General features: G+C 48.2%; 1 protein-coding gene across 1 annotated transcript in view; it reads right to left on the reverse strand.

Annotated features, from left to right (window-relative positions):
- The window catches only part of LOC137563527 (NELL2-interacting cell ontogeny regulator 1-like), a 50395-nt gene that overhangs the window by 13085 nt on the left and 21489 nt on the right, over positions 1–15821 (reverse strand). Inside the window, exon 3 of the mRNA XM_068276108.1 lies at positions 1504–1592. Within this exon, the coding sequence (XP_068132209.1) occupies positions 1504–1592 (89 nt within the window). The remainder of the gene's footprint in view (positions 1–1503; positions 1593–15821) is intronic.

The following is a 15821-nucleotide window of genomic DNA, read 5'->3' on the forward strand; positions in this document are numbered from 1 at the left end:
TCTGATGGGTAGCAGTGACAGGTGGTGACTGATGGTGATTGATGGGTAATTAGTGGGTGTTTAGAGGAGAGAACAGATGTAAACAATGCACTGGAGAGGTGATCTGACGGCGGGTCTGCAGGCGATCTGATGGTGTGGGTGGTTGATCAGAGTACCCGCAAGGGGCAGGTTAGGGGCTGATTGATGGGTGGCAGTGACAGGGGGTGATTGATGGGTGGCAGTGACAGGGTGTGATTGATGGGTGATTGATAGGTGATTGACGGGTGATTGACAGGTGATAAGTGGGTTATTACAGGGAAGAACAGATGTAAATAATGCACTGGCGAATTGATAAAGGGGGGGGGGTCTAAGGGCAATCTGAGCGTGTGGGCGGGTGATTGGGTGCCCGCAAGGGGCAGATTAGGGTCTGATCTGATGAGTAACAGTGACAGGTGGTGATAGGGGGTGATTGATGGGTAATTAGTGGGTGTTTAGAGGAGAGAACAGATGTAATCAATGCAGTTGGGAGGTGATCTGATGGCGGGTCTGCAGGCGATCTGATGGTGTGGGTGGGTGATCAGATTGCCCAGCAAGGGGCAGGTTAGGGGATGATTGATGGGTGGCAGTGACAGGGGGTGATTGATGGGTGATTGATAGGTGATTGACAGGTGATTGACAGGTGATCAGTGGGTTATTACAGGGGGATAGATGCAAACAGTACACAGGGGGGGTCACTAATGACGCGATCGCCGCATAACCACGCCCGCCGCCGCCACCGCCGATGGGCGTATTACGGTCATTTGGGCCCAGCCCTTGCCGCCGCCCATCGGCGGTGGGCGGTCGGCAAGTGGTTAAAGGGATACTTAAGTGACCTGAAAAAAAGGGTTTAACTTACCTGGGGCTTTTACCGGCCCCCTGCAGATGTCCTGTGCCCACGTAGTCGCTCACCGATGCTCCGGTTCCCTACTGCAGGTTAGTTTTGTTTTTGCTGGGCCACTGCACCTGCGCAGCCCTTGCCACACATATCCTTGCACATGATCCCATCTGCAATAGCGGGCAGGAATGTGTGCAATGATACACGTGGCCAGGGCAGTGCAGGCACAGTGGCCCACCGACTCTAACCCGGGGCGGGGTACCGGAGCATCGGGGAGTGGCTGCGTGGGCACAGGATGGCTGCATGGGGGCTGGTAGAAGCCCCAGGTAAGTTAAATCCTTTTTTTCAGGTCACTTAAGTATCCCTTTAACCACACACCTGTAACAAGCAGTTAATCATCTTGATGTTCATCCTTGTTCTGTATCAGTGGCTGAAAGTATTAGAGGTTGAGCGTCTGTTGGACAGCCAGGCACGTGGCATAGTTTAAAAGGAAATATATATGGCAGCCTCCATATCCCTTTCACTAAAGGGTTACATTAAAGGCTTTACAGAAACTCGGGGAATAAAGAGATTGTCTACCAATTTTCCCTGCTAGCATCACAGTTACAATTTACAGGGTTGTACAGTGTTCAGAACAGTGTCATACTCACCCGTGAGTCTAGGTTGTAAGCTGTCTTTTTGAGGTCTTGCAATGCTCTCTGCATGAATTCAAAAGCATGGCAGTCCACACAGGGGCGACCTGGAAGGACAGAGATCATGTCAGCAACAACTTGGAGGAATACTGTAACTTAGCTGTCAATCAGTATCACTGTAGGTCCGTGGCCGTTAGTTCAAACCAGAAATCGCTAAGCATAATTGCAAACGCGGAGTCCCCTTTTACACTTAATGAGTTGCTCTCAGTTAAAGCTGAAAAAAAAACCTGAAGTAATGCCCATGTTTTCCTATGGCACAGTTCCTACTATACGCTTTTTAACTGAAATCTTTTCACGATGCATTGCTATGGAAAAAACATGTACTAATGCGTACTAACACATATTAATGCATACCAACGCATTACGTGTAAAAGGGCTAGGACAAGAACCTGGGGAAAAATATATATACTAAACCTGGTGCAGCCATGGTGAAGGGGAATCTTGTGAATTACAGTATGCCCCCTTTGTGCCTCAATTCCCCTTGTGCCTCTTGTCTCCGCCGCTCTCCCTCTTGTGTCCTCTTCTAAGTCCCTTTGTGTCTCCCGTGTCCTCAGTTTGTCCTGTGTCCTCCTCTGCATGGGCAAGTACAGGGAGTCCCCGACATTGCGGTGGGTTGGAGGTTCGTATTGGCAGGCGTTCACAGTCAGGAGCTCCCTGCATTTGGACTATAGTTACAGTGTATATATATATATATATATATATATATATATATATATATATATATATATATACTAAATAATCACATTTTCACAACTTGGTATTAAAATGCCACAATCATTTTGATGGTACTTTTGTTTTTGCCTCCTTTTAGGTATTATTTCAATTGCAAATTGCTGAAAAATTATTTTATATACAAGATGAAAAATCATCTCCTAGGACCCAGGAGAAAACCCGGGAGAAAAAATGCATTGCATATGGGCCTTCATCTACACATACACTAATAAGATGCTTTCCCATCCAGCTTCTAGGGATTGCCAGCGAGATGCTGAAGACTCCGAGTTTATGCAAATGTTATGAAAATGTATGTCGCTTGCAATTAACCCTGTAGCATTATATCCATCTCATTGCCCATACCTACCAGGTAGCATCTAACATCTGGATACCACAGCCTTATCAATCACAGCTGTAATATTGCCATCTACAGACACATATTTGGTACTACACTTGATTTTTTTTAACTCGGTAGGGCATTGTGGAAACAAAAAGAAGTTTTAGCATCTGAACTACACAGTGAAATTAAGTTTATATAACAATATTCCTCTTACATTATACCATTGTATTATACACTCACCTAAAGGATTATTAGGAACACCATACTAATATGGTGTTTGACCCCCCTTTCGCCTTTAGAACTGCCTTAATTCTACGTGGAATTGATTCAACAAGGTGCTGAAAGCATTGTTTAGAAATGCTGGCCCATATTGATAGGATAGCATCTTGCAGTTGATAGAGATTTGTGGGTTGCACATCCAGGGCTCAAAGCGCCTGTTCCATCACATCCCAAAGATGCTCTATTGGGTTGAGATCTGGTGACTGTGGGGGCCATTTTAGTACAGTTGACTCATTGCCATGTTCAAGAAACCAATTTGAAATGATTCGAGCTTTGTGATATGGTGCATTATCCTGCTGGATGTAGCCATCAGAGGATTGGTACATGGTGGTCATGAAGGGATGGACATGGTCAGAAACAATGCTCAGGTAGCCTATGGCATTTAAACAATGCCCAACAGGCACTAAGGGGCTGCGTAATATGTTGGCGCTTTATAAATACAATAAATAATAATAATAATCAGGGGCGTAACAATAGGCCCTGCAGCGCCTGCGCCCGCTCGGGGCCGTTTTTGGGGGGCTGGAGGGGTGGCAGCATGAGGGGAAAGCCTTGCCCACAGTCGGTGGGGAGAGGGGAAGTTCCCCCCCTCTCCCTCACCTCGGGGCTCTCCCCTCTGCGCTCCCCTCCAGCTAGTGAACGTGTGTGGGCAGCGAGCAGCAGCGGCGGCAGGATACATACCTTCTTCCTTGCGTTCCATCGCCGCCTTCTCGCTCTAGCGGCTGACGTCACTTCCGGAAGCGGAAGTGACGTCAGCCGCTAGAGTGAGAAGGCGGCGATGGAACACAAGGAAGAAGGTATGTATCCTGCCGCCGCTGCTGCTCGCTGCCCACACAGGTTCACTAGCTGGAGGGGAGCGCAGAGGGGAGAGCCCCGAGGTGAGGGAGAGGGGGGGAACTTCCCCTCTCCCCGCCGACTGTGGGCAAGGCTTTCCCCTCATGCTGCCACCCCTCCAGCACCCAAAAACCGGCCACGAGCGGGCGCAGGCGCTGCAGGGCCTATTGTTACGCCCCTGATTATTATTATTATTTATTGTATTTATAAAGCGCCAACATATTACGCAGCCCCTTAGTGCCTGTTGGGCATTGTTTAAATGCCATAGGCTACCTGAGCATTGTTTCTGACCATGTCCATCCCTTCATGACCACCATGTACCAATCCTCTGATGGCTACATCCAGCAGGATAATGCACCATATCACAAAGCTCGAATCATTTCAAATTGGTTTCTTGAACATGGCAATGAGTCAACTGTACTAAAATGGCCCCCACAGTCACCAGATCTCAACCCAATAGAGCATCTTTGGGATGTGATGGAAGGTATGTATCCTGCCGCCGCTGCTGCTCGCTGCCCACACAGGTTCACTAGCTGGAGGGGAGCGCAGAGGGGAGAGCCCCGAGGTGAGGGAGAGGGGGGAACTTCCCCTCTCCCCGCCGACTGTGGGCAAGGCTTTCCCCTCATGCTGCCACCCCTCCAGCACCCAAAAACCGGCCACGAGCGGGCCCGGGGGGGGGGGGGGCCGCTCTGAAATTCTGCAGGGGGGCCCGGTGGGGCTTAGTTACGCCCCTGATAATAATAATAAAGTGTGCCAAGAAAACATCCCCCACACCATTACACCACCACCACCAGCAGCCTGCACAGTGGTAACAACAGTGCTGGTCGTAATGGAAAAATCTACGCTTACGGATCATTACGCGTAATTTTACGCTATTACCCATTACGCAATTACGGATACGGCGTAGGAAATTATCTACGGTTCATCACTGTAATTACGCGTTAACTTACGCAGTTATGCGTAAGGATACCGTAATGTAGGCGCTTACACTACGATGTTACGCGTAGTGCCGTAATACCCATTAATGCGTATTTTTTTACGCATACGGACGATGTGTACGCAATAGCCGTCAATGTGACAGTTATTGCGTACATATCATTCGTATGCGTCAAAACGTACGCTTATACTGAAGGGCGGGAGAAGATACTATTGGTTGCTTAGGATGTTGACTGATTGGCTACTCTTAGAAAAGGGGAGTTTTTACGTTAGTAATTACGCGTAAAATTACGCGTAAGTGTTCGTAAAATTACGCATACCTAGCAATTACGGTAGACAGTGTAATTACGATACCACTTAACTGCTTACGCGTAAATATTTACGCGTAAGACCGTAAGTTACGCTTAGCGCTTACGCGTAAATTTACATTGAATTACGATGCGTAATTACGCTCATGTGTAATTTCGGCCCAGCACTGGGTAACAAGGCATGATGGATCCATGTTCTCATTCTGTTTACACCAAATTCTGACTCTATCGAGACTCATCTGACCAGGCAACATTTTTCCAGTCTTCAACTGTCCAATTTTGGTGAGCTCATGCAAACTGTAGCCTCTTTTTCCTATTTGTAGTGGAGATGAGAGGTACCCGGTAGGGTTTTCTGCTGTTGTAGCACATCCGCCTCAAGGTTGTGCATGTTGTGGCTTCACAAATGCTTTGCTGCATACCTCGGTTGTAACGAGTGGTTATTTCAGCCAATGTTGCTCTTCTATCAGCTTGAATCAGTCGGCCCATTCTCCTCTGACCTCTATCATCAACAAGGCATTTTTGCCCACAGGACTGCCGCATACTGGATGTTTTTCCCTTCTCACACCATTCTTTGTAAACCCTATAAATAGTTGTGCGTGAAAAATCCCAGTAAAGACCTTACTGGGATTTTTCACGCACAACTATTTCTAGGGTTTACAAAGAATGGTGTGAGAAGGGAAAAACATCCAGTATGTGGCAGGCCTGTGGGCGAAAATGCCTTGTTGATGCTAGAGGTCAGAGGCGAATGGGCCGACTGTTTCAAGCTGATAGAAGAGCAACGTTGGCTGAAATAACCACTCGTTACAACCGAGGTATGCAGCAAAGCATTTGTGAAGCCACAACATGCACAACCTTGAGGCGGATGTGCTACAACAGCAGAAAACCCCACCGGGTACCTCTCATCTCCACTACTTGCGGATCGCTGCAAAAAACGCTCGATGTGCACCAGACCAGTGCACATCGAACGGTTTTTGCAGCGATCCGCAAATCGCTTCCGCCTGTGAAAACGCTTGGCTAATGTATTTCAACGGGATGGTGCACACCAGTGGTTTGCTGTTTCTAGCAAACCGCAAACGTGCCTCCTGCAGCACGTTTGCGGTTTGCAGAAGCGTTTCTGCCTCAATGTAAAGAATAGGAAAAGCTCAAACCACTCTGGAAAACGCTAGATCAGAGAGGTTTTCCAGGCGTTTTTGTTACAGAAGATGTTCAGTAACAGCTTTTACTGTAACAATATTTGTAATCTGCTTCACAAAAACGCTCCCAAAAACGGTAGGCATGTTTAGAAAATGGCTGTAAACGTGCTTAGAATCGCTCCGAAATCTGCTCCAAAAACCTCTAGCGTTTTGAGGATCTGCTAGCGGTTTTGGTGTGCACTGAGCCTAACTGAGCAGATTGTGAAATACTGAGAACGGCCCCTCTGGCACCAACAACCATGCCACGCTCAAAATTGCTTAAATCACCTTTCTTTCCCATTCTGACATTCAGTTTGGAGTTCAGGAGATTGTCTTGACCATGATGACCACACCCCTAAATGCATTGAAGCAACTGCCATGTGATTGGTTGATTAGATAATTGCATTCATGAGAAATTGAACAGGTGTTCCTAATGCTGGGCATATGCGGCTCGATTTTGCCGCTCAATTCCGCGCCCGATCGTTTTCCGCGCTCAATTCTGCAGGCAATTCTCTTCTCTTCGGCTCGTTTTTCTTATCTTTTCCAATTGTCCTCCATGCAGAATCGAGCACGGAAACGATCAGGCGGGAGATCGGGCATGTCAAAAATTATCTATCGAGCCATCTAAATGGCTCCAAATCGAGCCGTGTATTCCCAGCATAATAATCCTTTAGGTGAGTGTCATTTTCTATTGTCTCATAGGAGATGTTTCACATTTTATAAATAAAATACCTTTTCACCCTCCTGCAAGCAAAAAAGTGGACAAAATGAGTTTTCCTGAAATTACTTTAAAGTGACACTGAAGCGAAAAAACCTTATGATATAATGAATTGTATGTGTAGTACGGATAATTCATAAAACATTAGTAGCATAGAAAATAGTATCATATTTTTATTTTCAGTTATATACTGTCGCTTTCTTTATAACATTGCAGCATTCTCTAACATTTGCAGTTTACAAACTATACTCTGTATGATACAGAGTAGGCAAGTTCAAAGGGTCATTAGCTTTGCAGTAAAACCTTAAACAAACAAGAAACAGTGAGAGACAGGTTGAGATAAGTGCTTCAGAATAGAGCACTGACTGTATAACTAAAATAGTGGGAGAGCTCAGAGAAGCTCTTTTGCATTGATAACAACTGGAGCTCCTTAACTCTTCCTGTACTGGAAACAATATGAGACTCATATCTGTGGTACTAATGTTTTATTTCTTAGCTGTACTACGCATGCAAATCATTATATCATAACTTTATTTTCACTTTAGATTCCCTTTAAAGGAGAACTGTAAGCCCCCCCCCCAAGTGTGCAGTACATGTAGACGCAGTACGCGGTGACGTGAGCGGGAGCAAGGACGATCGTGACCAGGGCCACGACATTAAACGTGACAGGTGCAGTGGCCCACGACATTAAACTAGCAAATACCAAAAGTGAGCTGCGGTGGGGGACCGGAGAATTGCTTTGTCCTGCAGCGGGCATAGAACATCTGGGGAGGGGGGTTGTAACGGTAGAATAGAAGCCCCAAGTAAGTTAAACTCTTTAGTAAGTTAAACTTTTTTTCTAAACCCTTTGTTGTTTCACAGTTCTCCTTTAAGTAAACCTGAGATGCAAGGGAGGAAAGAATTTATACTTACTTGGGGCTTTCTCCAGCCCCCTGTAGTCCATCTGCTCCCTCCCTGTTTTCCCAGTCCCCTACATAGCGCTTCTACGATGTATGAAACCAAGCTAGGTTGTGGACGACTGCGCATGCGCGGTCCCAGCCACATGCTCCATCTGTTGCCGGGAGTGTTCTGTGCAAGTGCAATAACAGTCTTAACAACAAACGCAAAAACGCTCAGCAATTGGTTGTTTGGCATCTGTGCATAACGCTTGCAGCAATGGGAGCGAGATCAGGTGGTGCGTGGGACTGAGCATGCACAGTAGTCTGCAACTCAGCCAAGTTGTGAACTTTACAGGGCTGTCAGCGCCACAATGAAGGGGACCAAGAGGATGGTGAGGGAGCAGACGGAAGGGCTGGAGGAGGCCCCAGGTAAGTAAGAATCCCTTCCACCGTTGGTCTCAGGTACACTTCAGGTTTGATATTCCTCTGCTTGTGAGAAAAACTCTGAAAATGTTGGGCATCAAGATGTGCTTCGTCTCTTAACCAGTTCACCACTGAGGGGTTTTCCCCCTTATGGACCAGAGCAATTTTCACCTGTCAGCGCTCCTCTCTTTTATTCACTGAAAACTTTATCACTACTTATCACAACAAAATGATCTATATCTTATTTTTTCACTACCAATTAGGCTTTCTTTGGTTGGTACATTTTGCTAATAATGTATTTATTCTAAATATATTTTAATGGGAATGATAAGAAAAAAATCATTATTGCTCAGTTTTGGGCTATTATAGTTTTAATATAATACAGGATCTTCTAAAAAAATTAGCATATTGTGATAAAGTTCATTATTTTCTGTAATGTACTGATCTGATAAACATTAGACTTTCATATATTTTAGATTCAAATACACACAACTGAAGTAGTTCAAGCCTTTTATTGTTTTAATATTGATGATTTTGGCATACAGCTCATGAAAACCCAAATTTCCTATCTCAAAAAATTAGCATATTTCATCCGACCAATAAAAGAAAAGTGTTTTTGAAACAAAAAAAGTCAACCTTCAAATAATTATGTTCAGTTATGCACTCAGTACTTGGTCGGGAATCCTTTTGCAGAAATGACTGCTTCAATGCGGCGTGGCATGGAGGCAATCAGCCTGTGGCACTGCTCAGGTGTTATGGAGGCCCAGGATGCTTCGATAGCGGCCTAAAGCTCATCCAGAGTGTTGGGTCTTGCGTCTCTCAACTTTCTCTTCACAATATCCCACAGATTCTCTATGGGGTTCAGGTCAGGAGAGTTGGCAGGCCAATTGAGCACAGTAATACCATGGTCAGTAAACCATTTACCAGTGGTTTTGGCCAGGGACGGATCTAGGGGGGGGCAAGCAGGTCTCTTGCTCCAGGCGCAGTTTGTTGAATTCTTAAAAAGGCGGCAAAATTTGGATGGGGAATGGCAGTTTAGGCGCCAAAACCTGACCTTGCCCCAGGCGCAACTTGGGGCAACTTGGTCTAGATCCGTCCCTGGTTTTGGCACTGTGATCAGTTCCAGGTCATGCTGAAAAATGAAATCTTCATCTCCATAAAGCTTTTCAGCAGATGGAAGCATTAACCCACTTTTGAACCAGAAACAGCAGCAGAAGCACCTGACCTGGGCTACAGAGAAGCAGCACTGGACTGTTGCTCAGTGGTCCAAAGTACTTTTTTCGGATGAAAGCAACTTTTTCATGTCATTCGGAAATCAAGGTGCCAGAGTCTGGAGGAAGACTGGGGAGAGGGAAATGCCAAAATGCCTGAAGTCCAGTGTCAATACCCACAGTCAGTGATGGTCTGGGGTGCCATGTCAGCTGCTGGTGTTGGTCCACTGTGTTTTATCAAGGGCAGGGTCAATGCAGCTAGCTATCAGGAAATTTTGGAGCACTTCAGGCTTCCATCTGCTAACACAAGAGCCCTGGTGGCTGACCGCAATTGGCCTTCTAAACGGTGCCAGCACACAGATCGTGCGAACTCTGGTCGCAGTCAATGCGCAGGAACCGTTAAGAATTAGCCGCAGACAAACCAGAAGGGAGCCTGTGAGATACGGGTAATTACAACTTCACACACTGGTTCAGGGTAAACGGCCACCACCGCGGTTACCATGGGACCAAGGAGCCCACTGACTGACTAGTCCTGCGAATAAAACGGTTAAACACACGATATTCTGTCTAGCCAACAACAAACAAACAGTAGCGTATCTTCAGAGACCCGGGATCAGTTCTGTGTGTGCTGATAAGCAGGGTAGCGGACAGTGAATGACTTGGATAAAGTCGTTTATTCACAGCAATATAAATAATTAATATATACAGACAATTATTAAAAATCAACAATTATTAAAACAGTAATAGCCAGTATAAAAAATAAAAGAAGGGAGAAAAATACTTAGGGTTTGTGGAAATATGTCCTTTCGTGGGAAAATCATCAAGTTCAAGCAAAACGGTTTCAAATTCTTAAAGCTCTTGGTTTCAATCAAAGTTCAGCAGAATTGTTTGTTCCAGGTTACAGAAGATGGCCAATCAAGATGGCCGCAAGCACATGTGTCCTTTGTTTCAGAGCTTCATTCAAAGTTCAGCAAAATGGCCACCAGCCCTATGTCCTCTGGCTGGCAGCAGGATGTTCTCATATGGATGGAATGGGAGGACTCAAGCCCGCCTGCAGGCTCTGTGCTTTTGATGAAGCTGGTTTGGGGGTGTGGCAATGCCGGCCCCCTCTGAGCTACCAACAAATGACAGTTCATTCCCTCTGAGAGATTTTAGAGCTAAACTTATGAATTGCTGTAACTCCTGAACCGTACACGTTATATTTAGGGGGGTAAGAGATTCATACTTGTTGGAAAATACAGATTAATATGACATCAGACATGGCTAAGCCAGCAGGTCAGGCTCCTGAGAAGATTCATATCTCAATACCCGGATGTGCCATTACAATGAATTTCATATCAACCCGATGGCCAGATGTTACCGAACAAGACTATATGAATATCATAGCTGTGCGATATACGGTTTTCGTATACCGACAGGAAATCCTACCACCCATGCGGGAATCCCTGGACCTTCCCAGCTCCTGACAGACGGCACATGCTCTGCAGTAGTTTGCTACATCCCTGTTCATCCGGGGCCAATAAAACTGTTTCCGAATACCGGCAAGTGTCTTGCGGACCCCTGAGTGCCCTGTCAGAGGATTACCATGTGCAGATTTCAGCACATGTCCCCTGAACGCACTCGGGACCACAAGCCATTTGGTATTCGCGTGGGATCTACCTGTAGGGGGCTGTACAGACTCACTGTACAGTCTCCCACCTTCCCAGTATACCTTGAAAGCGGCCCCGTCTGCGAGGGGCTCAGCGGCTTGCTGCCTGAGCACCTCCAGGCTTGGGTCACTTTGTAGTGCGGCTGAGAATACGGCGCTGTCAGTTTCAGCCAACTGGCTCATGTCACACGAGGCCAGCGGCTGAAAGGTCTCATCCCTGCGGTCAGAGGAGGGGGAGGAGGCCGGAACCCCCTCCACCTGTTCTGAGCTCGGGTTCTGAGCAGTGCAGCTGCGCGGTACTGCTAGCACAGGTACACTGTCAGATTGTCACAGACGGACATTACTCAAATCATCATTGCATGCAGTAATGACATTGACAGGTATAGACATTTTTTCATTACAGACAGGTTGTACAGTAAACTCAGGTACAGTTACAGCATCATCACAACAGACAGTCTGTACCTCAAACTCAGGTGCCTTTGAAGCAGGCACTATTGAACCTGGTACCCTTAAACTGGGCACATTCAACCCACCTCCCCCTGGTGCTCCCCCAAGTGTATAAAGTACCTGGTGGTGGGCGGAGAGTCCGTCTCCTTCCGTGAGCGACAAGGCGGTCGTGGCAGGTTCATAGTAGGACACAAGCTTGCCCAAATCAGTCCCCAGCAACACAGGGACTGGGAGATCCTTCATAACCCCAACAACCCTTTCTTGGATCCCTACTCCCCAATCCAGCATCACTCTCGCGTGGGCTATGTGAAAAAGGGTGCCCTCTACTCCAGTAAGGGCAAGGGATCGGCAGGAGCTGATGCTCTCCTTTGGCACAAGGTGTGAGTGAACTAACGTGATGTCAGCTCCGGTGTCTCGGAATCCGGTGACAACTTTGGCGTTCACTCTAACAAGTTGCTGCTGGTCGGTTCGGTCGCGGATTTCCTTTCCGCGGGCAAACAGGACAAAATCTGATGATCCAGACTGTGGTTCGCTGGCGGGTTGCCTCTGCTGTGGGTGAGATACAGGTGCTGCAGGTGCTGGTGGTGTCTGTCTCCGCTCCGGACAGTCAAATTTCATGTGTCCGGGCTGGCGGCCAGTGGCGGCTCCAGCTTCAGATTTTTGGGGGGGCTCATAGGGGGCACGAGGGCTGGCAGGCCGGGCTTGGGGGGGGGGAGGAATTTGCGGCGCGCTTCAATTTGGGCGTGGTCATGATGTCATGTGGGCGGGGCTAACTTTAATGTAGTTGAACCAGCTAACGTAGTTACATGAAAAAAAAATGAAGTAAACGCACATAATGACAGGTAGCCTTTCACCAGTAAATGCACATAAGAATCAGCTTTATAGCAGTTAATGCATGTAATGACAGACAGCGTTTCCTCATTAAATGCACATAAGAGACAGCTTTTCACCAGTTAATGCACATAATGACAGACTGCGTTTCTGCAGTAAATGCACATAAAGGGACAACTTTTCACCAGTTAATGCACGTAATGACAGACTGCGTTTCCGCAGTAAATGCACATAAGAGCCTGCTTTTCACCAGTTAATGCACGTAATGACAGACAGTTTCCCCATTAAATGCACATAAGAGCCTGCTTTTCACCAGTTAATGCATGTAATGACAGACAGTTTCCCCATTTAATGCACATAAGAGACAGCTTTTCACCAGTTAATTCACATAATGACAGACTGCGTTTCCGCAGTAAATGCACATAAGGGACAGCTTTTCACCAGTTAATGCACATAATGACAGACAGCATTTCCCCAGTAAATGCACATAAGAGACAACTTTTCACCAGTTAATTCACATAATGACAGACTGCGTTTCCGCAGTAAATGCACATAAGGGACAGCTTTTCACCAGTTAATGCACATAATGACAGACTGCGTTTCCGCAGTAAATGCACATAAGGGACAACTTTTCACCAGTTCATGCACATAATGACAGACAGCATTTCCCCAGTAAATGCACATAAGGGACAACTTTTCACCAGTTAATTCACATAATGACAGACTGCGTTTCCGCAGTAAATGCACATAAGGGACAGCTTTTCACCAGTTAATGCACATAATGACAGACTGCGTTTCCGCAGTAAATGCACATAAGGGACAACTTTTCACCAGTTCATGCACATAATGACAGACAGTGTCCCCAGCATAGGTAGCCAGGTGTATAGATGTCCCCAGTATATGTAGCCAGGCGTATAGCTGTCCCCAGTATATGTAGTCAGGCTGGTGGTGGTGGGCTGGGGGCCCCAGGGCACCTCAAGCCTGACTGGTGGTGGGCTGGAGGCCTCATGCCTGCGTGGCTGGTGGGCTGGGGTCCCAGGGAAGCTCAGGCCTGGCTAGTGGTGGTGGGCTGGGGGCCCCAGGGCAGCTCAGGCCTGGCTGGTGGTGGTGGGCTGGGGGCCCCAGGGCAGCTCAGGCCTGGCTGGTGGTGGTGGGCTGGGAGCCCCAGGGCAGCTCAGTGGGTGCCAGTGGGTGGGGAGGAGGGTGCCAGTGGGTGGGGAGGAGGGTACCTGTGGGTGGAAAGGAGGGTGCCACTGGGTGGGGAGGAGGGTGCCAGTGGGCAGGAGGAGGGTGTCAGTGGGTAGGAGGAGGGTGCCAGTGAGTGGGGAGGAGGGTACCTGTGGGTGGAAAGGAGGGTGACACTGGGTGGGGGAGAAAGGTGCCAGTGGGTAGGAGGATAGTCTCAGTGGGTAGGAGGAGGGTGCCAGTGGGTGGGGAAGAGGGTGCCAGTGGGTAGGGGGGTCATCAGTGGAGGGGGGAGAATGCCCGTGGGTGGGGAGGAAGGTGCCCCTGTGTGTGAGGAGATTGCCCTGGGGAGAGAAGACAGGAAGAAAATGATCGAGGCGCCAGCCGCGCTAATAAGGGATGCGGGAGCCTGCTTTATTCCTCCCTCCCTCCTCCCTTCCTCTGAATGCCCCCACCTGCTGTGAATGTCCCCTCCGTAGGCAGTGTGTGCGGAGCAGAGCGGAGCCGTAGGTCCTCTTACCGCAATCCATGCTCACCGGCAACTAGTCTCCTGCTTCCTGTGACGTCATGGTAAACAGGAAGCAAGAGACTAGTTGCCGGTGAGCATGGATTGCGGTAGGAGGACCTACCGCTCCGCTCTGCTCCGCACACACTGCCTACGGGGGGGGACATTCACAGCAGGTGGGGGCGCATTCATAGGAAGGGAGGAGGGAGGGAGGAATAAAGCAGGCTCCCGCATCCCTTATTAGCGCGGCTAGCGCCTCGATCATTTTTTGTCATCTGACAAGTACAGACTTGCGGTGGCCACAGCCAGCGGGGGGGCTTTAAGAGGGGCTAACAAGTTGCCAGCTGGGGCTGAAGCCTGGGGAAGCCCCAGTGTAGCGCCGCCACTGCTGGCGGCAGTAGTGACAGGTGACCTCTCCAGGGGCTGCAGGCCTGGGTGCAGCAGCTGCGCTGAGTGGCCTCTGTGGCTGATGGCTCACAGGGGCAGGAGAGTCTGCCGAGGTATTGGACTGACCTCCCCTCCAGCTGGATGGTGTGGTTCTGCGTGCATCAGACACCCGGGTAGTTGCAAAGGTCTCCGCGAGGTCTGGAGCGACAGTTGCTGACGCAGGCTTGCGCTCCAACACAAACTGCCGTACAGGGGCGTCTCTAGCCATTTTGTCACTCCAGGCGAAAAATCCTGTGGCACCCCCCCCCCCCCCCCCGTGATTGCCCCCAGTCCCATACCCCGCACCCCTCATGGTGAACACCACTCCTGTGGTGAACCCCACCCCCAAGACCCCCGAAAATCATAATGCAGCAGCGTTTCACCAGAAAATGTACTTATTGCGGCATGGGTTCACCAGAAAATAGTTGTTATGCAGCAGAGCGTTTCACCATAAAATATACTTATTGCGGCATGCACTCACACACACCACACACAGTACACACACTATACACACACACACACAGTGTACACACACACACACACACACACACAGTACACACACTGCACACAACATACACACTATACACAGTACACACACACACACACACACTCTAGACATGCACAGCACAGTACACACACTATACACACACACACACACACACACACACAGTACACACACTGCACACAACATACACATACACACACAGTACACACACTGCACACAACATACACACTATACACAGTACACACACACACACACACACTTTAGACACGCACAGCACAGTACACACACTACACACACACACAGTACACACACTGCACACAACACACACACACACACACACACAGAGAGAGAGCACACTATACACAGCACACAGTAGATATACACTATACACATACAGAGATAGGAGGAGTGGAGTGAGACTGAGAATAGCCTGAGATGGAGCAGTTTATCTGTATTGCAGTCCCACATTACACAGAGACTAGTTGCTGGTAATAGGACTGCTGTCCCTGCCAATCTCTTACACAAGTCAGCAAGCAGCCCTCCTGGAGTCTAGGGACTGTCAAAACTTTTCAACCTGGTTAAGACCTTATCTGCACATGCAGTCATTATAACAATGGGGAGAGACCAGACAGATTTTTTCCCACTGACCCTCCAGACGAGTTCTACATCATGCTGTGTATATTTACCAGCTAGCCTGCCCTCTAATTGCACTTTTATCAGCTAGCCTAGTATTTTACATTGCCTTACATCAACAAACCTGAATACAGCAGACACAGGACCAACCCTAAATCATTGAATGAAAGGCGGCCTGGGGGGAAGTCAATGCCTGGCTGCTACACAGTCTCTACATCCACGCAGTTACCAGTAGCAGAGAGAGAGGGACTGAATTCTCAGGAGTCGGACTCAGGAGCTGATGATGCTG

This window comes from Hyperolius riggenbachi, chromosome 1, assembly GCF_040937935.1.
Source record: "Hyperolius riggenbachi isolate aHypRig1 chromosome 1, aHypRig1.pri, whole genome shotgun sequence".
Taxonomy (NCBI): domain Eukaryota; kingdom Metazoa; phylum Chordata; class Amphibia; order Anura; family Hyperoliidae; genus Hyperolius; species Hyperolius riggenbachi.